At 39.6% G+C, this 26,906-nt stretch overlaps 4 protein-coding genes across 6 annotated transcripts in view; 1 reads left to right on the plus strand and 3 right to left on the minus strand.

The window, feature by feature from the left end:
- The window catches only part of mus301 (mutagen-sensitive 301), a 53,277-nt gene that overhangs the window by 3,772 nt on the left and 22,599 nt on the right, over positions 1–26,906 (plus strand). The gene's annotated exons all lie outside the window — the stretch shown is intronic.
- LOC108652322 (uncharacterized) lies at positions 189–12,088 on the minus strand. Of its 3 annotated transcripts, XM_089259134.1 has the most exons (9): positions 11,908–12,086; positions 4,497–4,586; positions 4,130–4,302; positions 3,977–4,068; positions 3,784–3,898; positions 2,861–2,994; positions 861–2,791; positions 444–614; positions 189–367 (listed from the first exon to the last, which is right to left on the minus strand). In XM_089259134.1, exons 2-8 carry the CDS (start codon positions 4,534–4,536, stop codon positions 475–477), a joined length of 2,625 nt encoding a protein of 874 aa, XP_089115260.1. In that variant the 5' UTR covers positions 4,537–4,586; positions 11,908–12,086; the 3' UTR covers positions 189–367; positions 444–474. The 3 variants fall into 3 exon arrangements, with proteins under 3 accessions (XP_089115260.1, XP_089115259.1, XP_089115258.1); XM_089259133.1 differs by having other exon boundaries at positions 444–2,791; positions 11,918–12,088; XM_089259132.1 differs by having other exon boundaries at positions 444–2,791.
- Positions 14,760–19,317, minus strand: LOC108652474 (uncharacterized). Its single transcript, XM_089259333.1, has 2 exons — positions 19,166–19,317; positions 14,760–16,203 (listed from the first exon to the last, which is right to left on the minus strand). Exon 2 carries the CDS (start codon positions 15,427–15,429, stop codon positions 15,190–15,192), a length of 240 nt encoding a protein of 79 aa, XP_089115459.1. The 5' UTR covers positions 15,430–16,203; positions 19,166–19,317; the 3' UTR covers positions 14,760–15,189.
- Positions 19,504–25,252, minus strand: LOC108652473 (uncharacterized). The gene is given in 4 exon segments (XM_089259332.1): positions 19,504–20,617; positions 20,703–20,825; positions 23,191–23,540; positions 24,794–25,252. Coding segments are annotated over 3 exon segments (1,236 nt in total). The 5' UTR covers positions 23,419–23,540; positions 24,794–25,252; the 3' UTR covers positions 19,504–19,732.

The following is a 26,906-nucleotide window of genomic DNA, read 5'->3' on the forward strand; positions in this document are numbered from 1 at the left end:
GAGGCTGTTCACGTTGATTGTTGATGTTTGTTGTTTATAAAGTTGAATTGATTTCTTGTTTGTGTACTACATAAAAATTAGCAGACAAAATTTGAAGATTACCTTTTGTCTCGGCTACTATCACGACAATTGAGTATTATACAATGTATATATTATTAAATTTAGTGTTTTTGTTTTGTTTTTTGTAGTTGTTTGCTTCATGTAAAAAGTTAAGCGCAAATTGAGTTGATAAAATGATGCCTGCTTGAACTTTAACTAGAGAAAAAATATATTATAATTAGATAGTGTAAAAGATAGTGTAGAAAAGCAGTTGCCTGGGCAACCGATCTGCCTTCTAGTTGTTGAAAGTTATATACAGCTGAAGAAACTGAAAGTAGACACATATATATATAGAGATATATATTAGTTTGTATTCGCATGCGTAGCTCCACAATTTGATGTACCTTAATTTTTCACAGACTTGTAACCGCGACTCTAATATGCAAACTCGTCGTAGTAATGCTGGGCAAGTCGTGTGCCCACTTGGGTGCCACTGCTCACTGCTCCTCGGGCAGCGTATTCGTGTCTATGTGAACGCGCGTTCTGCGCCGGGACAATCGCTCGCCGGCGTATATCTGTCGATGAGAAATAGGAATCACTATGATAGTTCGGTGGCGATTGCGACTGTGACTGTGACGGTGACTGTGACTGTGACGATGACAGTGACTGAGGCTGAGGCTGAGACTGCGAAGCGGATGCAATGGATGATGACGGCGAATGATTCTGATAGATGGATGCCTGCTGATAGTTGCTGTTGCCACTGGCATGACCGGCAAATGGATTATACGACCCGCTACCATGTGCAGGTGCTGAATACGCACTGGCATAGGGCCGGCTCTGATAGTTGGCATGCTGATGCTGATGCTGTTGATGTGGATGCAGTGGCGTAAGCGGTTTAAGCGTGGGATCGAGCGCATCGTTCAGCGTCACATCGTAGTCGTTCTCATAGAGTTCGTCCAGATTGAGCTTGACCGGCTGTGGTGGCTCGGGGCGGCGCGGCGTTACCGGCGTGGGCAATGCACTGCGTGGCGGCAATGTGGTGCGCGGTGGGTTGGGCGACGGTGCCGGCAGCTCATCACTATCGCTGTCTGGCTGTTCGCCGCGCAGCAGTGGGGCTCCATGCTCCAGCAGGCGCACGCCCGATATGGTCGAGCCCATGTCAATGGGCGTGCTGTCTGTGGTGCGCGCCTCATTGGCTAGATGGGCCGTTCGCACTGCCACACCCACCGGCTGCAGGCCACGCGGCAAATAGGGGCTACCGCCACGCGACGGCAGGAAGGGTCGCTTGACCACACGTACCGAAGCGGGTCGCAGTGGTTTGGCTGGCGCTGCGGGCGCCAGTGGCTCATCAGGCTCCTCATTCTCCGCCTGCAATGGTTCCTCCTCGGCTAGCTCCTCTTCCACTGCTGGTGCTGCTGTTGTCGTGGAGGTGGGCAGCGCACGTTGTCGCGTGGCCAGCGCCAGTTTTTGATTGCGTCGCGCTGGAGTTAAGCTCGCCAAGGAGTTGGACTTGGTGCGCGCTGGAGGAACACGCTGCTGCTCCGATAGCTCCTCGCTGACGGGCTCCAGCAGCTCCTCCTCCTCTTCGTGGACAATGGGCTGGCGTGGACGCGCGACTGGCTTACGTGCTACTCCAGCCTTGGTACGCACGCGACCTCGTACAGGCACTGGTCGCTCCTCGTAGTCTACATCATCCACGAAGTCGACATCGACGGGTGGGACACGCGCCCTGATGGCCTGCGGACGCTTGCGCCGTGGCGCCTCCCTCTGCTCCACCGCGTAGTCCTCCTCCAGATCCAGCAGTGTTTTCTTGTCCGTGACTGGCTTGCGCAGCGTGGAGCGCGTGGGCTTCTGCTCTTTGGGCGCTGCAGTGCGTCGTCGAGAGGCAGAGCGCGCTGGCTGTATGGGCTCCTCATAGTCATCCTCCTGCTGCTCACGATCTTGATAGTAATCGTCGTCCTCCTGCTCGTCAGCAGCTGAAGCTGGCGTCGGCGTCGCCGTGCTCTTCTGCACCGGATAGGAGTACTTCTTCTTCTCGTTGATGGGCACGGGACGGGCTATGCGGGGCGGGGCACGTGGACGGGCGTAGACAGAGGCAGCCGCTGCTTTCGGCGTGACGAACTCGGCCAGCGGCTTGGGCGTGGTTTTTACTTTTTGTGGAGTCTGCTCCTCGGCTGCCTCCTCCTGATCCAGGTCGTACGGCTTCTCGTACTCATCGAGCTCATCCAACACAGCTGTTGTCGAGGGCGTCGGGCGCTTATCGCTGCTGCGGCGTCTGCCAGCCGCACGACGTGGTTCCTCTGCATCGCGGTCCTCTGTGAAGCTGCGCCGCTCATCCACTCGTCCTGGCTTGCGGGGCACTGCCTTACCGCGTCCGCCTGCGCCCGCTGCGGGCTTTCCTCGACGGCCGCCAGGTCTGTTCCGACGATCATCGTAGTCCTCGTCTATCAGATCTTCCTCGTCCCTGTAGCGATTGCGATTGTGTCGCAGCGGCTTCTTCTCATCGTACTCATCGTCGTAGTCCAGCTGTGGCTTGCGTGGGCGGGGTCGTGGATTGCGGCGACTATAGCGATCATCGTAGTACTCATCCTCAGTCTCGTCATAGTAGTAATCATCCACGGGCCGGCGGTTGTAGGGCCGATGGTAGGGACGTTGACCTCGACGCCTGGGCGGCGGCGGCGGTGGTGGTGGTGGCTCCGTTGTGGTGGTACTCGTCGAAGACGTTGTGGTGGCCATATACAGCTCATCGTTTCTGCGCGATGAGGCAACAACTCCAGTTAGTCACGGTGCGCTAAGCAGGTCAACTATGTTTCGCACTCACCTGTTCCAATACTTTTGCGAGCCCTCGCAGTCCACGTCGGAGGCAAAGTGACAAATGAAGGTGCGCTGATCGAAGGCCGTGAAATTGGCGCAGAGGAAATCGTGTCGTATGCCATAGACGCAATGATGATAGATCTGTGAATAGTTGGGAGAGCTGTTAGTGTAATTTGCGTACAACTAAATCGGGTACTCCCACTGGAGGTGTGAATAAAGTCTGTTTAACGTCTCTTTGCCAGGCAAACAAAATTCATTTTGAGGTCAAGATCGACACGCAGACAAGTTTTTTTTTTTATTATTATTTCTTTTTTAATGTTTTTCTTTCTTGGCTTCGCCTCTGGGCACGTAAGCCACACGACGGCGGCTAAAAGAGAAATTACTGGACACGAGTTACGTGGTAGCTGGCTGTTCAACTTGGCCAATTGGATAACGTCGCCTGCTACATTCCCCATTCCCCAGTCCCCAAACCTCATTCACCCGTTGCGCTACTGTGAACACAAGGTCAACCGACACATTGCATAGTTAGCAAAACATATAATTTGGCTGGCCCCAGTGACCCTTTACTTAGGGAAGATTTTAGGGTCAGTTTGTCATAGATTAGTATGTGATATTCTTCGCTTTAAGAGTAAAAGTGAGATTACAAGGTTTCGGATGACGAATAGTTACTGAACAAAAAATATAGAAGATGAGGAGAGAGCAAAGCAACCGTCTTATGAAGAGAGTGGGAAGATTAACAATCTAAGGAACGATGGCATAGAAAATCATGGAACCATGGCAAAGAATTACAACAACGCCTAATATAGAAGAATGGGAATCAGAACATTGATTCAAACTTCTATTCACTAAATTATGCATTACTTGGAAACTTAGAAGAGCAACTACTTAAGAGCCCTATTTGAGTAATTTATCATTGGCAAATTTACTCACCTGGCATTTGTACTCAATGGAGGCATAGAAGCCATCGTGTAGACCCTCGCACTTGAAGTGGATCTCATCCATGGGTGGAACGGAAGACAAGAAGGGATAGGTCGAGAGGTTGTAGCTGCAAGAGACAAATATAAAGTACGCCAAAAATTTTTATTAAAGGCTTTCTGTTTATTTATCAATTGTATAAACTCACCCTCTCAGCTCCCTTGGTAAATTTGGATCCCAGACATAATCAATTTGGGGTATGCCCGTCAGTTTTCTCTTTGAAATCGTGCCATTTTCCGACTGCAAATTAGAGAAGTTTCATTGCCCATCTCAAGCCATGAGAGTGCTATGAAGTGCTCACCTTGCCCTCCTCGCCCTCAGCAGTGGGCGGCTCCTCCTTCTCTGTGACAGGCTCCGGAGTCGTTGTGGTGGTCGTTGTGCTTGTGCTGGTTGTAGAGGCGGGAGTTTTGGCAATGGAAACCTTTTTGAAGGGCAGCGCAGCATCCGCAGAGCTAAGCAGACCCAATAACAGCACTGCCCATAAAAAAAGAGGCGAGAAAGAAATATGTTAAATTATAGCTGGTTTTTTGTTTAATTGCATAAGCGAAGCAGTTTTTGTGCCTGAATTATATCAGAGCTGCAGCAGTTGCTGCTGCTGTTCCATAATCCAGTTCGGGACAACAATTTAGTTAATGCAACCACTCCTTGAGCAACTCGGCTCGACTCACCTGTCGCTGTTATGATCAGCCAGCGTGTGGCTCTCTTCATTATGACGACTCTTCAGTTGCTGTTGTATTTATGTTTTCCGCTTTGGTATGCTTTGAACACAAATAAAACAAAGAAACAAATAAAATAACATTATTATGTAAATTCCACAAAATAATGAAAAAGAAGAAGAAATGAAGCAAAATGAAAGACACAAAGTATTGTAACATAAATGCCAGAATTTGCCAATTAACACGCCCACACAAACTCACACACACACACATTCATACTCACACTCATAATCATGTACTTGTTCAAAGATTTATGCTTTAAAAGAGTCACTGAACGATAAAAAGAAAGAAAATAAAAGAAATGTCTCTGGATTCCGTTGGGTTCTTCACTTAACATTTTCGGCACGCAATTCTCAAGTATTTCTGATGTTTTTTTTTTTTCGTAGCTATACCTAACTGCATTACACACAAACACACACACCTACACACATATATATGTATATATTGATTAACGTTACTTTTGCAGCTGCTCGGCAGTCATTCAGTCAATTGATTTCTGAACTTAGCATACATATAAGTATATGAATATATATATATATATATGTATATCTGAATATGGCTATAGAAAGTATTCTAGACATTAAAATCGTCTGATTTTCTATGCCTCGTATTTATGGCTAAACGATGAAAATGGAAGAAGTGAAACTGCTTTACGCTGAATTCCATAATTGTTTAGTAGATATACTTAGCCATGTATTACGCTTACTAATTTGAATATATATTTAAATAAAATAAATATAAAATAATAAATATAAAATAATAAATATGAAATAATAAATATAAAATAAAAAATATAAATGAATATATATGTTATTTATCGTATAAGATTTAAAACATTTATAAATGTTTTCTTCTTTATGCAGAAATCGAACTTATAAAAAGTTCTCTCTCTCTCTTTCTCTCTCCTTAAGCTGAGTTTAAGTTGAATAATATTTACTCTGTAGGCAATTTGGCATTTGGTGGTACTCTCTTATTGGCTAATAAAACTATATAAACCAAACATTTTTATTTTGGTAACAAAACTAAATGCCTGCAAACTGATGTTTAATGAAATAAAAAAGGTAAATAAATGTAATGACTGCACATTTCGCAGATCTATATGAATTTCAATTTATGATAAAAGACTTAAACGCTTTTGCTTCGCTTTTATTTCCGTTGAATTTCCGTTAATTTAAACACTTTGATTCAGTTGAAGTAGTTAGTAATTGCATAATTAGCCGCTGCCTTCAATGTCACTTACGTAAAGCACAGCGAAAGGGCAACAACAAAAGCAAACACAGAGCAAGACAGATGCACAGCCAGAGAGAGAGAGAGAGGGAGAGCGAGAGAGAGAGACAGACGAACAGATAGTCGGGCAATGCATAACTATATCAAATTGAAAAGTGAACAATAGATTACAATTACAATGCGGCAACACTTTCATTTTCAATGCGTTTTAATTGGCTGTGCAAATATATCTATGTAGATATATACATATACATACATATATATTTATATGAAAGAAAAGCAAAAACCAAACGCAAAATCAAAAGCAAAAATCAAAATTTCAAAAGCGGCAGCTGCCATAAAAAGTAAGTGCTTTAATTACTTATATTGATATCACTTAAGTATAGTATATAAATACATATACACTGCAAATTCCAAGCTGGCAAATACCTGCAGTTCATTTATTGCAAAATCAGAGAGGGAGAGGGAGAGGCAGATAGAGTAGGAGAGGCAGGTTTAGCTCAGTGATACAAATCGAAAGGTTCATTGGAGCATTGTAATTCGGCAGTTTGGCATTGTTTGCATGCATATATACATTTATATATATATATATATGCAGATAGTGCAGATATATATAACGGATAATGTTTTTATTATGCATTGTTTATTGATTTTCCTTGAATTTGATTAGCCATTCGTTTAACGGGGCGTATGCGCATTTCGAAATGTCAGACAGCGCAACGCGACGTCTGATTGTTTATTTTGGCTTTTCTTTCTTCACTTTTTGGCAAAGAGGAAGCCTCCATGGAATTGCTCTGGGTAATGGATTTTTGTAGCTTCAGCTGCACAGCTGCTCAGCCTTTCAGTTATTCATGGCACAATTTTGTTGTTCATTGTTTTGTATGTCGCTGGCGTCTGTCGTTTGGTAAAGACGAATGCGACGGAGTTCAAAGATTTTGCCGTTCACACCCCGCTCCACAAAAATAATGTGTGTCGCGCATTTTAAGTAGGTTTTTTTCTTTGGTTTATTGAGATCTGTTGTTGTTGTTGTTTATGATGATGTCTCTTGACGATGTTTCCAGCTGCGTGTTTGCAGTTTCTGACATTTTGAGCCAAAGTTTAGATAAATATGTGACAAATGATGATAATAGCCGACTGCAGCCAACTGGTTCTACCCATGCAACCTCAACATGATGCAGGCTCGTATACATTTTTTAAATGTCAAAGGGTTCAGCTACGCAGCGCTCAAGCTGAATAAAGCTTCGCATTAAAATCTTTTATAATAAAATTATTTAATGAGCAGACATTATAGATAATCAAGACATGTTATATATATTATTATAGATAATCAAGTTATGGTTGGCATTTAAGCTCGTTTTACTGTTCTCTCTCTCTCTCTCTCTCTCTGTTCCATATATGTATGTAACAAGTACTCCATCTCTTATTCCAAAAATATGTAAGGTCAAGCGACTTATATGTTATGATATATGAGCATACTAAACAAGTTAAATTTATGGCTTAGCTTTACTTCTGCTGATACCCTTATTTTGGCCACACTTCGTGCTGTCATAAACAATACTATATATTAATATCTGGCCATTGTTTGCCGCAAATGACAATAATAATAATAATAATAAGATGAGCATCTAATTTTTTACGGCCCACCATTAAGCGCGGCTTACTGTCTGTGTGGATGTCGCTGACTTGTATTGATATGCCTCGAAGATTCCGTGCTGTTGAATTGCCTTTTAGCCAAGTTCAAATTCAAGGCTAAGCACGATCGCTTACAGACACACGAATACCGGTAAAAATCGTTGTTGTTGTTGTTGTTGCCGGAGCTGTTATTGTCTTTGCTTTTCGTTTGTCTTCAATTTAACAAATTATTGATGATGGGCAAGCAAAATGGCAGTAGCAGTCACAGTTATAGTCATAGTCACTGTAATAGCTATAATTATATTGTTTTATATTGTCTAAAGTAGAGCAAATGTATAGGTACTATATATGTGAAATATATGTGTATACATTAGTCATAGCATAAGAATTTATTTGTTATTGTAGCAACATCTTCAGTCGCTGTCGTAGTCGCAGTCGCAGTCACTGTTTCATTCACAGTAGCAGTTTCAGCAGCAGCAGCAGCTACAACTACTGTGAGTGAGTGTGTGTGTGTGTTTTTTTAGCTAATGACTAAAATATAATTTGGCTAATTTATATGCAAAATCGACAACATAATCATAATTTCCATCACAATCACAGCTGCCGATTTTGTAACAGCTATAATTGCTGCTGAAAGGGAAACTGCTGTGAAGGGAAACTCAAATATGTTATGTTATCTATCTGTACAGTAGATCTTACAGAAGGATGCTTTAAAGTATCTATTATAGTGCTTAATGCAGTTTCGATTTTCAATAATTGCTGCAAATATAGTTACAGTAACAGTTATAGTCACAGTGACATTAAGTTGTAATCTCAGTCGCAATTTTAGTTCAGTTTTAGTTCTAGTCACTCAAAAAACGGAAATATTAAAGAACCAATTTATGTATCACAGGAAGTTTTCAAATAAATATTTAATTTGATAAAATTGTTGTTTTTATTTCTGGGAATTAGCCTATTTTATTTCTATTTCTATTTCTATTTCTGTGAATTAGCTCATTTTATAGTTTTCTTTTGGGGCTATTTATGAGCGCGAATGCCTTGAAATTGTGCAAATTGGCAGAAAAATAATCGCAAAACTCAAATTTGTTAAGTTTTTCACATAATTTAGCAATAAAATCTCTGATTGTGCGTGTGTGGGTTTTTTCTACAAATATTTGTTCTGTGTTTTTTTTGTTCTCTCCGTTTATATTCAAGTTGATTTTGGCAAATGACGTTAACTAATTAAAATATTAGCTAGACAGAGACAATGAACATGGAGATGTTCATAGAGAGGGGAGCCAGAGCTGGAGGCGGCTTAAGGTCGCAGTCACACTTAGGGTCACAGTCACAGTTGCAGTCGCAGTCGCAGTCGCAGTGAGAGACAATGCACAATCAGAATACAGAAATTTATGCATTGCAAAAGGCCGCAGAGTCTCGCGACTTTCGTCTGAAGTTAGTTGCACGCATTGGTTAACCAGTTATATATACGTATATATATATAGAGTATACCCTATATTTCAGCTGGCAATAAGAGCTCTCGATTTCATTTGCATTTCTAATGCGAGCAGCTCACAAAATTACTGTGAAATGTGTCGTCGCAGCGACGTCAGCAACTGGTTTCGGTACACAGTTTTTCCTTTTTATTTTGACTTGATAATACTTTATATATATACTGTATATATTTTAATTTATGCATCGAGTCGTATCAACCGGTTGGCTCTTCGAGGAGCGCTGCTGATCTTCAATAGATGCCGGTTCCACAAACTCTGACTCGAGCTGCTGCGTTGTCATCAAAAAATTAGCATCTCCGTTCGGTGTTTGGACTTTTCATTTGACTTTTTTTTTTTAGTTATATTTTTTATGGTTTGCTTTCAAGGTCGCAGCAGCTGTTGTGGCTTTCGGGTTTCTGTTCATTTTTGTGGTGCAGTTTGTTTTTTTTTTTTTTTTTCTATTTCTGTTTTGTTTTCTTCGATCTGTTTAGCATGCTATTATACAATATTAATGTGGGCTTAGCTAATTGCCCTTTGTAGAGCCATTTGTCAGCGTGAATTGATTTCGGGCAGATTGCCAAGATTAGTTAAAGCCAATTATATACTATCGTTCACTTGTTGCGAACTGCGTAAGGGAGTAGCTCAAGTACAGCTATCACAAATTCAATGATAGAGATCTAAGAAGCATGCAACAGCACAAAATCTCAATGGCTTAACGATGATTAATTAGAAACCTAAAATAGCACTTTAAACTTGACTAAAAGCAACTTTTTTATTGCCCAGGGATATTTCATCTATGGCGATAGATCAAGTTCAACAATGCTAAGCCATAAATCTTGGTCGTTTCTTAACAAGAGTATATATGTTTAGTATATAATAGCATATATGTAATTTGCCTATTTTAAAAATTTTCTTAAAAAAAAAAAACATTTAATATAAGACCTTGACGTTTGTATAACTCTGACCTTAAAAACGCATAGCGTGTCTACGGCTCATTAATATGGATTCTAATCAGAATGTTCTTCCTACCAAATATTATTATATGATAATGATTATGATAATGTTTACAACTATTTCTATTACCAGAAGTGCTTAAGCTTCAGATATATGAATAATATTGTTTATTAATTTGTATATAATATATTTATAATATTTAATCATGTTTAGAAAAGGCAATGAATATTATATAAATTAAAACTTTAATTGAATTTGCCCCCAAACAATATACGTAAATATAGTAAATATAGCATATATTTCTATGCATTTAAAATTTATATATATGTATGTATATATGTATATAAATTATTTTGCAGTTTGCTCTCATCTTCACAACTTTTGAATGCGTTCGCTCGCGTTTGCAAGTGGCAAGTGAAACCGAGATTTTCTTTTTGGAAAATCAGTTTTCAGTTTCAATCTGTGTGCTTGTCAATTGTTGTTGTTGTTGTTGTTATTTTACTTTTTGTTTTTATTTTATGGCCAAATAAGCTAATCGCCGATTCCGGTTGCGATTTGTTCAAGTAAAGTTGTTGGAGCGTATGCAAAAAAAAAGGTGAGTGAGAAATAAAAGAGAGCAGCAGCAGCTCAATGAGAAATCTCCGTTTCACACGCATCTAAAAGGCCTTTTAGGTGTTTTCCAGTAATTAACAAAAATTTAAGTGCCAGGAAAACTGAGCGTAATGAATAAAATGAGCACTTGAGTGCTTGAAGAAATTACAAAATAAAAGAAAAGAAATGTATATATACACATATATAAGTATATAAAAATAAAACAATATATACAAAATAAAAATAATGTTCACATACGCTTGGTCGCAGATGAATGAAAGTAAAATTTAAAATTTGTTTGCTGTAACTGTTGTTGTTGCGGTTGTTGCTATTGTTGCTGATGTTGTTGCTGTAGTGTTTACTGTAGCTGTTGATGAAAGTAAAATCGGCGATGTTTTGTTTGGGCTCTCTGGCAAAGAGATGCGCCAGCCACAGATAAAAAGCAACAAATTGTGTATAAACAAATTATGGCAATTGTTTGTGTATTTTCAGCAAGTAATGCTACAGCAACAACAACAATATGTTGATTGTGTTTTGCGCCAACAACAACAAACAACAAACAACAACAACAACAACTGCAGCAAAAGTTGTACATGGCAAATAATTAGCAACGCTTGAGATAATTTTGCAAAGTTTTGCCAAGAGTTTTGGCCCTGAGCTTTGAAGAGGCTGCTGGGCTAAAAAATATGCTGCATAATATTTCAAATAGAGACACATAGCTTACCTCAAAATTAGCTAAATATTTGAACTTGTTTTTTAATAATCCAAAACTTGTTTTTAGTTTTTAATAATTTTTCAATATATATATTTATACATTTATATTTTTCCTTGCTAAATTTTTGCTAAAAATGCAATATAAAAAGGAAAATTTTATACAATAAACTGCAAACACACGCACACAACTAAGAGAGAGAGAGAGAGAGAGAGAGAGAAAGAAAGAGAGGGAGAGACTAACATATGCCTGCATATGTGCGTGTGTGTGTGTGCATTGCAGTTTTATCGCATAGTGTGCGTGCACTTGTGAAAATTATTATTGTTGTTTTTTTTTTTTTTTTGCTATATATGTGTGTGTGTTTTTTTTTATATTATTAACACACACGCGTCACATTAACAATTTTCTTTTTTTTTCATTTTCATCTTTAGTTTTTAGTGCTTTTTCATTGAGGGTATTACGACACTTGCGCATTAGTTTTTCACACCAACACAGCTGCATTTAACACTTTTGCCCAAAGGCGTTTACGACTGCGTTTAATTTGATTAAATATTTTTTTTTTTTTTTTGACGAAAATTAATATTAGCATCGACCACTATCAATTTGCATGCAAAACTTTTGTTTGGTCATATAAATTTTATATAATTTTTTACAACACAATGCTAAACACGCACACACACACACACAGACGCACACAAACGCACACACAGCGGGTATACATATATACACTTGTGCGAACGCAGCGCATGCGCAGCGTTGCTTAGCCACGCCCACTTACTTATGCCAACCTGTCTTGGCTGCCGTTCACCTGGCTGACCGTTTGCAGACTGAAATTGCAGATTGTTGGCCAACTTTGCGTTGGCATAAAATCGTCTTTTTGGTAACGAAGCGAAGCTTTTTAGCTCGCTAATTTGATTTCCAGTCGCATGTCTTGGAAACTGGTTTCTTGCCGCTTCGCCGCAACAGCAAAGGCAACGACAGCGACAACGACAACGACAACAACATCGGTAACTGCGCATGCGCTCAGCCGAATGAGCAGTAGCGAGAGAGTGAGAGAGAGAGCGCGCGTAACAGAGAGCGTGCGCAGCCGCTGCTTGAGAGAGCGCTCGAGCTTAAGCTTAAGCCAAAGCTTTTCTTTGTGTAGCAGTTTTTGTTACAGTTTTTCCTTCACATTCTGCAATAGTTTGTAGTTTATTTTGTTTTTTTGCTTTTGCTTTTGCTTTTACTGTTTGTTTAGCCTATGCCTTTGCTTTTGCTTTTGCTGTTGAGTTTGCAGCATTTGCTGTTTAGTCGCTTGTTTTTATCTTATAAGCAGCTTAACAGGTTTTGCTGATTAAGATTTTAGTATAGATATATATAAATATTAATTTTTTTTTCTTTGTCTCTACAATTTATTTATTGAATTTCTTGCAAAATTTATTGAGTGAGAATTAGAATTTGTATTCGTATTTTTTTTAGTTTATAAATTATTGCTCTTTGTATTAATTTTTTAATCCTTTTTTTTATTGTTTATTATTAGAATTCTTTGATCAGTGATTGCTGCGAAGTTTCCTCTATTCAAATACTCTTTTTTACATGCCGAATACTCTTTTTCCGCATTGCACTTTATGTATATTTAATTGTGACTGATCTATTAACGATACACAATTGATATTCATGTGCTCGTTAATTTATTTTGAATACTTTCCGTTTGATTTGCTGAGTGACCGCAATGACATAATAACAATAACACAACAAATTGCAGCAGCAGCTACAATAGCAACAACAACAACAACAACGACAAGAGAGTCGGGCATTTCAATTAATGAACCAACATAGGCCAAAGCCATCTGCTATTAGTCATGCATACACACACACACACACAGCAAACAACCGTAACACAATAAGTCGTGGACGTTGTCCAGAGACACATAAATTGCTTAAACGGCTCATGAATTATTGCGTATACGCCGCATGGTGCGGAGCACAATTAAATTTTAGTTAGGCACAAGCACTCACACTCACACTCACACACACACACGCTCACACGCAGAGGCATACCCGTATATTAAATGACTAAATCTAAAATCGACTGAATGCAAAATAATGTGAAGCATTTCAAGCGGCTCATAATGAAATCAATCAACGGTCACAACAACTGCTCCCCATCAGGCTTTTATAGTAGTTGTTGTTGTTGTTGTTGTTGCGCTAACTGGGGATTAAGGCATACATACATACCTATATATCTCTCTTTTAAAGAGCCAAACGACTTAAGGCTGTGTCTGCAGTTTATTTAACTGACTCTGTGTATGTGAGTGTGTGTATGTGTGTATGTTACGTCACAGAGCCAAAGTACTTGGAGTCTGTTGCACTGCATCTGCGCATGTGAAAGTTGAATTTGATGGCGACTGTCGTTGCCTGTATTCAAATTGGAGCAACAGGCATAGACACACACACATACACAGACAAACATACACTCATACCATACACAAACCAATGGCTTGTGCCTTAAATTGATGTTATATTAATAGCACCTACTCATATTCATGCAATTGTTTTTCTATGCTCCATGTATGTGTGCTCGCTATTGAGAATGAGTGCAATATGTCGACTCTCCGTGTGTGTGTGTGTGTGGGTCGGCTAGCCGAACCGGTATGTGCCATACTATCCAAGTCTTGTTGCAGTTTTTTTTTTTAGTACATGTTGTAACTGTTAAACGGCTCTCAGCCTGGTCGGCAGTGCGCTGCCTCCAGCTGCCAATCGCCCAGCTGTTTTTGATGTCTGCTCTGATAAACAAAATTTGTTACAATTTTTTAGGCATGCGAAAACTCGCATATTGCAAATCAAAATTTGATAGGATAATCACGTTTTTAATAGCGAACTTAACTCTTTAAGTTTAATAATAATTGCAGCTGTTAAATGTGGACTTTACTTAAATTTTACTTATAAATTATTTAATTGTATCTCAGTTGTCTTTACATTTTTATTGTCATGAAATGTAGTCATATTTTACTTATTTTATTTTTAATTAATAATTTTTTATTTTTATATTTATATATTTTTTTATGTTTGAAGCTGTTTTAGTTTTTCAAATTAAATTAATTATATATTTAATCAATCTCTTAAAAACAGTTAATGTCCACAGATCCGTGCAGCGTATCTGCCAGTCGATCAGTTGTATATATTAAACTTATTACAAATTTAGTTAACTGTCAAAAACGTAGTCAACATTTTTTAATTTTTTAAAGATTTTTTTTCAATATTTTTTTCTACTTATTTTTTTATTTTCTATTTTTAAGCTGCTTTTTTGCAAATATTTTTGCAAGTCAAATTTTCGTTTGGCAATTGTCGGCAGCTGTTTTTAGCCAGGCCAACACATTTTTAGCTGAGCTGTTAAGAAATCAAAACTAATTCATTAAATCGGCAGATAAATGCCATTCATCTATATGTATATAGATATATATTATACATAAATTCAATTTGCATTAAGAAGATATTTAAATTTTAAGCCTGAATGACGCGAGTCACGAGCTCGAGTTATTCAATTGAGTTTTCATGTATAAAAAAAGAATCAAAGTTAACCGTTACATTTGTGCCAATTTTCGAGTAACCACAACAAGCCCCACCCAAAAAATTAAACAAACAAAATGATTTCTGTCTCTTTTGTAAGAACAAAATGCATTCAAAATGATTTTTATTGTTTTTCTTAGAAGCGAAAAGTCGTTCAACCCGTTTGTTTGTTTATTGTTACTACGTAATTACATGGAAAAGAATGTATTTGTTGTTTTATATATATATATGCTTTGTGTACTTCTTTGTTGTTGTTTTTCTTATGACAACAAATCGGGTTTTTACATTCTCTTGCAGGCCTTGGCGAAAAAAAAATACGAAACAAGACAAAAACAAAAGCAAAAGCAAAGCAAAGCAAAGCGCCCGCAACGAATTGCAATTCCGCAATCGATTCGTATACGAATTCGGATTCGATATCGAATTCGAGCTGAGTTTTGACCTTGCTTTTGAATCAGTTATACACATATATCTATATATATATATGTGTGTATCAGGTGGTATATCTAGTTCTTTAGATGATAAAGAAGTTCAACACGAAGCGAAACACTTTGCTCAGCGTGCTGTTCGAGGCCGGACGCTCGTTGGCCGCCAGCTGAGCGTCCAGCTGATCCTCCAGCTCGGCCCCATAGCGCACTATATACCACTCGGCAGCAAAGTAGACGACGAGCGTAACCAGTGCAAATTTAATGTAGATCTTGAATATCCATAATATGTTCAGGCCAAGCTGTTGCAGCAGCTCCAGCACATCCATTGCTGCCAGCGCCGGCTAACGTTGCGTATGCGCAATGCAAAGGAAAATACACCGAAAGGCTGACTGACTGACTGACTACGAAAAATATAACAAGAGTAAAACTCTCGCAGCTTGCCGGCTGAGTGCCTACGCGTAGGGTCGAGCGAGCTGGGCAAAGATTGCGATTTGCTGAAATGAGGTCGCTTGAGGCGTCGCTTTGGAATCGCTTTGTGGCTTATGCAATTGTTGTAGCTGCTGTTGTGGTAGATGTTGTAGTGCTGCTATTGTTGTTGTTGTTGTTGCCGATGTCAATGTTGTTGCTGTTGCTGTTGCTGATGTGTATTGATTGTGTGGAGCAGCGCATTAGTGTGGCGTTCAAGATGCACATTTCGCTTTCGTCTCTGACAGATGCCTAAGTTGCTGTCGTTGTTGTTGTTGTTGTTGCTGCTGCTGTTGGTGCTGTTGCTGCTGTGTTCATGGTTGTTGTCGCCTCATTTGAATTTTATAGTGTTGATGATCCCGTCTCTTCGATTTTTCGTGTTTTCGTATTTCGCTATTTCGGCCTTTTACACTCGTAATAATTGTTGCTGCCACTTTCAATTTTTTTTTTTTAAGCTACCTCTTGTTGTTGTTGCTGCTGCTGCTCGTGTTGTTGTTATATCTCACGTTGTCATTTGATCACTATGCGCGCCGCTTAATTATGTTAATTTGTGCACCAGCTTTGTAAAATTTATTTCGCTTTTATTTTTCGGCTTCCATTGTTGTTGCTTTTGGCTCTGCTTTTATTTGCGCGCCCTGTAAAGGGAAAAAAGATTTATTTTATTTTATTATTGTATTTTTTATTTTTTTTTTTGAAAAATCAAATATATTCAACGCATTTGTAATGTGTTTGTAATTTAATTGGTTTCGGGGCGGGCAGCTTAAATTGATGAAGATAAATGATTCGATAATCGACAGCAACACAAATAACGGCATCCATAAACAAATTCGATTGCGAAAAAGGTGGTCGGTCTTCGTGCATTTGTTTGCTAACTGCAACTGTAGCAGTGGGCGTGACTTGGGCAGATATTATATCAGCTGCAGGTGTTGCAAAGATTTTGATCAATCTGTGTGTTAAGTGAAGCGGTACAAGATGAAGTTGAATGAGAGAAAGGGTAGAGAGTATGTGAAATTTACAGACACTCGAGACATTTACGATAGGAACTTAAAATCGTAAATCAAGATCAGGATCAAAATCAAAGTGTGTGTTAAAAGATTAAAAACCATGACTAAAATCTAAAGCTAAGACTTAATTAAAAGCAGAGTAAAGAGCTCAGCTGGAAAATTGAGTCTATGGCTTCAAAACCAAGTCTCTAATCCGTGGATATTGTAAGCCAGGCTAACGAAGCGTAGCTTCAGCCAAACTTGAGTTGCAGTCTCAAGATCTGCTTTTTAGACTTGCAAATCAGTTAATAAATGAACGAAGCCATGAATAATTGATTCGCTGTGCATTCTCTTGCCGTCAATCTCTGCTGGCCGGACTATTTATAGGCAGAGCTACTTAAACTCTTTGCCTGACCTTGACAGCAACCTTCCAGCGCCAAGCGTCGAGTCAGTGGCCGCCGCCCCCCTTTCGGCCACACCACTGTCTGCCAGCCATGTTTGACAAATTAAAGTGAGTTGAGAGCGAGCCAAAAAAACTCGATTGCATCTTCAATACACTTGACAATCGCTTAACAAAATCTGCTTAACCTTACGATCTGCGGCTCTTGCTGCTGCGGCTCCTCCTTTGACTTTGGCTGCATCTGCAGCCACGACTGCGACTATACGCCGCTTGCCGCTTGCCGCTGATAAATGCAGCAATTATTTAAAGCGCACAAATCAACTTCAACTTGGATGGGTCTATGCGGCTGACCGGTGTGGCAGGCGTCGCGCCGTTTTCGAAAAGCCAGCCAAAGTATATTACATTAATTTCAAAATGTACGGGCAAAAAAGCCCCGCAGTTGTCGCAATACCGACAGAGTGATAGAGAGAGAGAGAGGGAGAGCGGGAGAGCGAGACCGAGAGTGAGGGGGAAAATGAAAATGTGTTTAAGAAACCAGTCGCCAAATGGACAAAAGTGGATTGCCTTCACAATGCCTGCGGACCTGACTTCCACTCGCCAATCGAATTCTTCCTGACTGCAGGCAATGCGAGATATGTAAATGCTGAAGTTGAACTGTCGCATAAACTGAGCCACAGACAAAGACGCAGCTCGGTCTCTGCTCGCCTCCCCCTGCTCAGCTGTCGACTTGTCAAACCAAAAACTAGACACTAGATTCAAGATGCGAAACTGAAAAACTTGAGTCGTCAACAAACTCAAAAGATTCGCTTAAATGAGTTTTTGTTTCTTCTGTTTATTTTGTTTGGTAGCCAAGGCAGTTGTCTGAGTCTCTGATAAGTGCGCGCACTCCTCCATATGGATGCGTACCGGTTTCTGCGCCAGACCCTCTGACATTCTCACCTTATTCGCATGAAACACTCTGTTTTGATAGATACCTGTAGTTGTGGACAATGACTGGGGTATGTAGAACAGGTAGGAAATGGCTTTCAATGTTATTAAAGTTTAATTTAAATATAATCAAAATAACATCACAATTTAATTATTAACTGAAGCTGTAGATAATGTCTATCATTTTAAATACAGATTTAAAGACTGACTTACACGATATTTACAAGTCTACTATGCTCAAATTTCTAACTTGTTTTCCGTTCAACCTATGGCATATGCCTCATACATATGACCATATAATAATTTCAATTTCTTGGCTACATGACATTTGCATCACATAGTAAATTATCTAGCTGCATGTTAATTAACAAATTTGTTACTTCCCCACAAAGCGTAATAGACATTAAACGCTTTTTTGAGTAATTCGCACTTATATAAGGCAAATGGCGTTAATTTCTCGGCCACTTGGCGGTAACCCATTAAAATGTGGGTGACCAGCGAACAGACCAGACCAGACCAGGCCAGGCCAGGCCAAGGCATGCCGTGCCAAGCCAACAAAACGAGTTGAAAACATGATATGAAAACATTTAAGTAGATGCCGTCATAGATAGATATCGCTGTATGGGCCTGCTAGGGTCTATTCGGATTAGGGAGTGGGGGTGGACAGTCTGACACGCATTTCTACTCGCTAATTGCACAAATTGTGTCAGTTGCGGCTGCCCAATGACCAAAAGTTGACAACTGACTTTTAATTAGGTAGGCCCGAGGCTTGAAAGTGTTTTTATCGTTTGAATAACCGGGTTTGTTTTGTGAAGTTGGTCTATCTGTTTCCGTAATTCTTTGAGAGCGTTTCTCTGATTTGATGGAAAGCCATGAGATTCTTATTGGAAAAATATCAAAATTCGACTTTAGCTATAATTATGGTCATAGATTTAAGCTACATCATAAAATATTAAAACTCCGTTCTCCATTACATTCTAAAGGCAAATTTGTCTTTTCTCAAACAGCAACCAATTGGACTCTAGTTGGAAAAATGCTACTAGAATAAAAGAACCAAAAAGTAATTTTTAAATTTACATTCCAAACACATTCACATAACACCGGTATCTTCTTCTCTTTGTTTCTGCTGTATTCTCGAACTTTCTGAAGCTGTCTTCCACGAAGCAACAAATTGCCAAAAAAAAAAAAGCCAACAACCAGTCACATCTGAACACTATCAATCTTCTCCCAAAATTGCTTTATTCAAGCATCTTTCAGCGCATGCTAATCTTATATTAATATATTTACCTTATTGTTATCTATTCGTACACATTTTGTCGAGTAAAATATAAATAAACAAAAAGAAGAGAAGCCAACACACACGCAGTCAACTTTGACAATTGGAAACTGGAAGCACAGCTCTTCCAGTACTTGGGCAAAGCTCAAAGCCATATGATCAACAGCTGATCTACAAGCAAAGCTTTGCAAAGCAAACAGGTAAGTATAGCTAAGTGCGTCAGAAAGAGATGACTATAGTTAGTGATGAGCGGCAAGCGTGAGTTACATAGCAACGAGCTTAAGAGTGGCGCTTAGAAGCAAAGCTTGCTCGCAGTGTCTAAAACTATGCAACAGAAAACGACAACAAATTTGTATAATTTTATTTTTATATTTTATTTGCAGGTACATAAATTTTAGATAAATTGGGAATATACATATATATACAATTTCTTTTATATTGGGTAACATGCCAACTGGTGAGGGTATTTTACAAAACAGCGCCAATTTGCAGCACTTTTTTAATTCGACAACAATTACAAAGCTTTTGGTTCCTTGTTCTTTATTTGATTCTGTAATTTCTAATTTGTATGCTGATTTTCACTCAATGGCCTCGATTATTTCATATTCTTCATCCAAAGAATGATCATAATCGATATTATATTTGTTTTTAATTTTACTTTTATAATCCTTGAGCTCATCGTCGTTTTCAAATTTATTCAAATTGTAGCGCATGTTGCCGCGTTGTTTGCTTTTGTAGCTGTTGTTGTTGTTGTTGCCGCCGCTGCTGCTGCTGCTGTTGCTGTGATTGCTATGCTCTGCTGTGCTATGTCTAGAGGATGTGTTTGCTATGCTAAATTGATTTCCTTTATTTCTACTGCTATTCCTATTGCCCTGCTTACGGCTACTGCCACTACTATTTTGTCTACTTTGATATTCGCTATATTTACTAGAGTTAAATTGTTGTTGCTGCTGTTGCTGTTGCTGTGATGATGAGTATGACGATTGAGATTGATTGGTTTTGTATCTCATGCTGCCTCTAAAACTATTTTTGGTCATTTTACTGTAGTTGGTTGGTGAGGTGCTATCTACGATTCTGTTGTTGATGTTGTTGTTGCTATTGTGTTTGCCTTTATCTATGTTGCTGTTGCTGCTGCTGCTGCTGCTCTTGTTTTGTGCCAGAAACTGTCGCTGTCTGCTGCCTCGCTGCCGATCCGCTGCCTCCGCCGTTGCTGTGTGTGTTTTCCCAATCTTATACTCATCATCAGCCTTATATCATACCTCAGCCTGCTCCTGCTGCTGCTGCTGCTGTTGGCTGCGCTCCGGTATGCGATAGAGCTCATCGTTATTCTGATAGAGCTGCTCGGAGCTGGCGCAGTTGACGTTCGACCACCAATCGCAGACGCGCACAGCCTGATTGAAGACGGTGCCGTTCGGGCAGAGGAACGAGTATTGATGGCCAGAGTGCAGGCACCAGTGCCAGACCTTGAAGAGAGCATTGTGTGAGAGTAGATTGTTTGAGTAATATTTGTTAAGTGAATCAGCCAAGTTGTCGCTCTAGTTAGCTCACCTGGCACCTCGTCTCGGTATCCGCATAGTAGCCCGGCTGACGTCCTTGGCAGTTGAATGACAAGCCCTTGGGCACCGCATCATAGATGGGATAGTCCTCGCCAGCTATGTAGCCATCAATTTGCTGCAATCGTAAACCATAAATGAGATGCGACTTTCAAGTACAGCTCGTGCATGGGTATGTGAATTATCTCATCGAGTGCAACTGCAGCGGGTGACCTTGGTTCGACTGTTGATTGCTTAAGCAGGGCACATTTAAAATCGCGGCAAAACAAACAGCAAAATGATGTCTAAACAATAACAAATTACGAGCCTGAAACAATTGCCACACACACTCAATTTTAGTACATGCGAAAAATAAAAAAAAGCAACAGAAACAGAAACCGAAAATTTAAAATGCAAATGCATCAACCGAAAAATCTGTCGAAAAACCAGCAAAAAAAAATATGAACAAAAAAACTGAATAAAGATCAACAAAAGAATCAGTGAGTGTTGAAAAATGTGCAATTGTGGGTGGTTAACTATGTATGTGTGCGTGTATGTGTATGTGTGTGACAATAAAAACTAACAGAGAACTGTCAATCTCATGCGTATGAAACCATGAAAAGCTGACACAGCACCAAAGCGCGACCAAGTGGCAGCACCACAAGTACCTCACACACACACACAGACACACACACGTACCAACAGGCGATGACATTCCCATGACTGACATTCGACAGCAGCGCTCTACAGCTCTGTTGTTCTTTTGTTCGATGCCCCATTGCATTTTCGTATTCCTGTGCAACATGTTGCATGTCACTGGCCTATCTTTCGGCTATCTTGATCTTGCCTCAATTCCAATCTAAATACATTTTTTCCACACCAATTTCGCATTGTTGCCGCTGCTGCAGCAACTGCGATACGCTCAAATAAATTCATTTGGAAGGCGTGTGACGAAAAATCTTTGGATGGACTCTTTTTTCTTTTTTGCAGGCGCCCATGTCAAAATGCATATATTATTGTTATAGTTCAATTTGAGGTTAATGTTTATTTTATGCTGATGAGAAGTATTGCAAAATATGAAATAGGGAGCTATAAAGGGAATTTAAATGATCTTAGTATTGATTTATACTTTCCATTTGAGCTTAAAATGTCTTATTAGCAAGTAAAATTAAGTATATGTGTGCTTTAATCAAATACTAAATAAATACCCACACAAATACGACAGGAGTATTTTAGTCCTTTTCTTTTACGAAATTGGTATTTTAGTGCATTTTATGTACTTAGGTGGCAACTGTGCTTAGGGTGACCCTTTTAGCAATCTTTAGCTGTTCATTAGCTTGTCAATTCCTGCTCGATAACTATGCTGTGACTATTTGCTAACTATTCGATAACAATTCTCAGCTCTTACCAAACAGTTTAACAGCTTTTTTTTTTTCATTGCCTGTGCAATTTCCTGCTGCACGCTAATAACTTTCATGAGGTTTTAACATTTGCAACTGCAACAACAATAGACGCCCAGTGCCACAGTAACCCAGCTGCCTAGCTATTGGCTCTTGGCTCTTTGGCTGCTTAAATACCAGACGACGAAGACTCCAAGCCAACAGCAACAATAACAATAACAACAACAACAACAACAACAACGGCAAAGCGTGCAATTTGCCTTTCTTTGCTCTAGTTGTTGTTGTTGTTTAGAGCAGTTCACCAAGGCTAATTGATAAAAGACTTAAGTAAAGAGGCTCCAGCAGCAGCAACAGACGAAGAAAAAAGGCAAACGATGACGACACCTTGAGCCAGCCAAGTCTGCATGCAATGGGAAATGCGGCCTGGCCAATGGAGGAGCCATCGGGTTCGTATAAGCTGGTGTGGCGTTTGCGGACGTGAGAAGATGTCTAACACTTTGCAGACAGGTCGACAGCGACGACGACGGCGTTGTCGCTGCACTTGCAAAATCGAGAGACTTTTTGGTCCACTTTTATTTTTGTCTTGGCAACAATTGCATTGTTGTTGCTTATTGTTGTTGTTATTGTTGTTGCCACTGAGGCGACTGCGACTGCAACTTTGCGTGGGAGTTTGTTGTAGTTGCTGGCGATGTTAGCCGTGTGTAGATCGCAATCAGACAAGAGACAAATGGTGTGCGCAATCTTTTACTTTGAATGAGTATAGAAATTATCTCAGATGACACTTTTTTAGCAGCTGCTGCCATCGATGCTACTGCTACTGCTGCTGCTCATGATATATCCATTCTAACGCTAATGAAGCTATCAAATTGTTTTCAATTTTTTTTTTTTACTTTTTTTAATGCGATTTTATTCCCAGGGCTATAAAGTTTTATGAGCGCTAAATATTTCAACGATAAATGAAAAAAGATAATTGACAAAGAGCAATAAATAGACAAATCGAAAAAGAGCGAGAGAGAGAGAGAGGGAGAGCGAGGGAAAGGGTGAGAGGCAGTTGAGAGTTGAGACTTAAGTTGGGTTTCATGGTGCGCCCTCAACCGAACTTACCCCATTGACACAGTTTCCTGCCAGCAGCACAGCGAACACGACAACCAAAACGATGGACATGCAGGAGGCAATGAAGCTGCTCGAGCAGAAGGAGGAGGCGGTGCTGCTGCTGTTGCTGCTGGCTGCCAGATGAAGATGCTGCTGCTGTTGTCTGCTAGATTGTTGCTGTTGTTGTTGCTGTTGTTGTTGTTGTTGTGGTGATTTGTTCGCGGTTGTTGCGGCTGCCATGATGTCTGTGATTTTGGGCTTTACGGCTACGCGGCGTATACGTAATTTAAATGTGATTTTGTGTATGTATGTGTGTTTGTGTGTGCTGTTTCGCTGTTCGTTGTTGCTGTTGTTGTTGCTATCTAAAATACAAAATCGAAAAGAGAAAAATAAAGACGAGCTAAGCTAAGTGCTATTAGATGTTATATACACAACATCCAATTTGTGTGTGTATGTGTGTGTGTGTATTTTAGAAAGGAAGCTGCAATTGGAAAATTGCATTGGGCCCAAGACAAGCTGAGATGTCTTCTCAAGTGTTTCTTTTCGGCTTTGGCATGTAATTAGATTTCATTTTTATATTTTTATTATTTTCTGATGCATGCGACTCTTGGCTCTATTTGGAATTTTATGCCTTGCCGCAAATGGTAATGGGCATTTGTGGTTACGTTAGCTGCGGTGGTTTCTATAATGCTTGTGGTTGCCTTGCCAGGAATAGATGATGATGCTGCTGCTGTTGCTGCAACAACATTCACTTCTTGCCACTTGGCTTTTGAATATGGCTTGTATTGCTTTTTGATTGCGTTTAATGGTTGATTAACTCAACGTTGTGGGTGATAATTACAGAGACCCTAATGTGGAAGTGTTTTGATTGAACTGAATTGATGGGTATGCTGGATTGTTATCTAATGAATGAACTTACTCTACTCTAGTATTACTAGAATATATGTACTATATTTTCAATATTATCTATAATTTTGTTTTTCTTTTCTACTCCAATTTGATCCTGGCCCTTACATATATGCTAAGGTCTCTAGCAAATCCTACTCTCATGAATATGAATCAGGAGCTTTGACTTGAAACTCTAGCAGAAATATATAATATACATAGCTCCTTAAAGGAACTCTTACTATGAGCTAACATATTATAACTAACACATCAATTTGGGACCCATTTAAGGACTTTGGTTGCTCTAATAAATATACACATTTATATTTATATTATGCATTGATGATATTAAAATTCCTTAAGAACACAAATTCTTTATCAAATCCTTTCTTTTTTTGTATTCTTATAAACACTGAATAAAAACTTTAGATTCCTTGCAATTTCCTTTAAAATTTCCATAGATTTATATTTCTACATGTACCCATGGGCAATGCTCATTAAAGTCTTGTCAAATTAAGCAATTGCCAGTCCACAATTGCATTATTATTAAATTATTTCCAAGTCATTATATAGTTTGCTTTTTATTTACAAGCTTTACGTAATTAATCTCTCAGCTTAAGAGGCACGCACTTAACCGCACACTTGAACAACGCTTGATATGTTTGTTGATATTTATTTAGTTTTTCTAGACTTTATCTGTTTTATTTTGCTTCTTCGGTTTGGCTCGTACGTTTTTGGGTCGCGAGAGCTGCGAGCTGCACGTGTTGCCGCGTTTGGAGTTGATGCAAAAGTTAGAAAAAATTTCGCATCAATTTTAGTTTTATACTCAAGAGCAGGTCGAGCGTGGCGGCGTCGTTTGCCACTCGGCTGGGGGCCAATAGATGAGCGCCGCAATACAAACCAAATGCACAGAGTCATCGTCAATGCTGCGGCTGCTGCTGCTGCTACCGCCGCAATTGCCAAAGAGCAAACTCATCGTCGTCGTCGTCGTCGTCATTCGGCGAGCAGCAGCCGAAACTGAAGCTAAATCATCGTGCAATTGGCGCTCATTCGGCTCTCTTGCTGCTCGCTGCTTCGCATTCATCGCCAAATATTTGGAGCTATGTGGCAGATGCCGCAGCATCGCCGCCTCGCAGCATCGCAGCGGCATTACAGCATTGTTTGGCTGCCTTGTTTTGTTTGCGGCTTTTGTTTGTTTATGATTTTGGCACATTTTGTGTTGTTACAATAAAAACGAAAGAGAAACAAAAATCACAAAATTAGTGCAAATTTTCATTGATGAAAGCCAAACAAAAGACTTAGGCAACGAACTTGTAAGACTGTCACAGCGATTAATTGCGGCGAAATGATTGCAATTAATACCGTTTAACTGTGATCAAAACGAAAGACTTGGGCAACGAACTTGACACTTGATTGGTATTAAATAAGAGCTGAATTATATATATTTGTAATGCTATTAAATTGGAGAGTTGGCATGCATATGAGAGAGATGAAACGTGTGTGTATAAAAGCCCTTTAGTGTAGCCTACCTTTATATTACTAAATTCTCTCACATGATTTGAGGGCATATGAAACTCAGTCACGTTGATAATAACTGTTAAAAATATTGACAGAATAAGCTCTGCTGCATGGTCAAGCAAAATATCAATAAATCAAAAGATTCAGGCAACAATCCACAAAAGACTTAGACAACAAACTTGATAATGAATAATAGAATAATAATAGAAATAATAGTAAATAAATTGAGGTGCCCATCTGAGATATGAAATACTTCATAAATGCAGTTATTCATTTTGATAATCGACTTAAGTAAACAATCTCTGAACTGTCTTTGAATTGGAGTAGCTGTCGGATACTGTTAATCACTTTAATTACGCAAATCCGTAACCCACGCTGCAAATGCATTTTGATTATAAATTATCATAAATTAAACTAATTAAAATCAAATCGCAGCAATAAATTTACAGCAGACATTCGCTCTAGAATTGATGCAGCCAGCGACAGCAGCCGCTCACTTTCAAAAGATGTGCAGTGGCAGCAATCCGGTTGAGCTAAGGAATATGTGCATGCATCTGTCTATACATACATACATACATATCTAACTGTATATATGTATATTGACTTGAAATAGCTTTCAATGCGCTTCAATTGAAGCGCATGCAGAGACGAATCTTGCGACTAAGATTGAGACGGAGACCATAGTCTGGGACTGAGACTGCGACTGAGACTGAGACTCATTCTGGTTCACCTTCGAGAAAAGCATTGCAGCGGCAACAACTAATAACAACAACTAACAACAACAACTGCAACAAGAGCAACGTCAAACGTTTGGCAATGCGGCTGCTGCTTTTTGGTTTAGTTTTTCAGTTATTTATTTATGTTTGTTGTTGTTGCTATTGCTGTTTGTCTGTGAGAAATTCCCTTAATCAGCGCAGTCATTGCAACTGCCACACGGCGGCTGCAAACAAGAAAAGCCTAAATATGCTGCGACTGCCAGCTCCAAAAGGCAGCAGGTACGTCTGTCTGTCCCTCTCTCTATATGTCTGTCTGTCTGTCTGAGTTGATATTTCATATGACCATTATCATTAGGCGTTGGTGCTGCCATTTCATAATGAGCCCCAAACTGCGTTCAACCAATCCGAACTGAACTGTAATTAATATAGCGCCATGTTGTTGCTCATTTCCAATGGACTTGTGGCCAGAGTTTTATTAGTGCCTCAGACTCGATTCACACGCTGCCATGGATTATTATTTGTTGTGTGCTTTTCTCGTCGAATGCCCGCTGAAAATTCGACACGGGGCTGCCCTTGAGACGAGGCTGTGCAGACACAACATGTGCCATC

The sequence above is a fragment of the Drosophila navojoa genome, chromosome 4 (genome assembly GCF_054131105.1).
Source record: "Drosophila navojoa isolate 15081-1374.11 chromosome 4, UAZ_NAV_1.0, whole genome shotgun sequence".
Taxonomy (NCBI): Eukaryota; Metazoa; Arthropoda; class Insecta; order Diptera; family Drosophilidae; genus Drosophila; species Drosophila navojoa.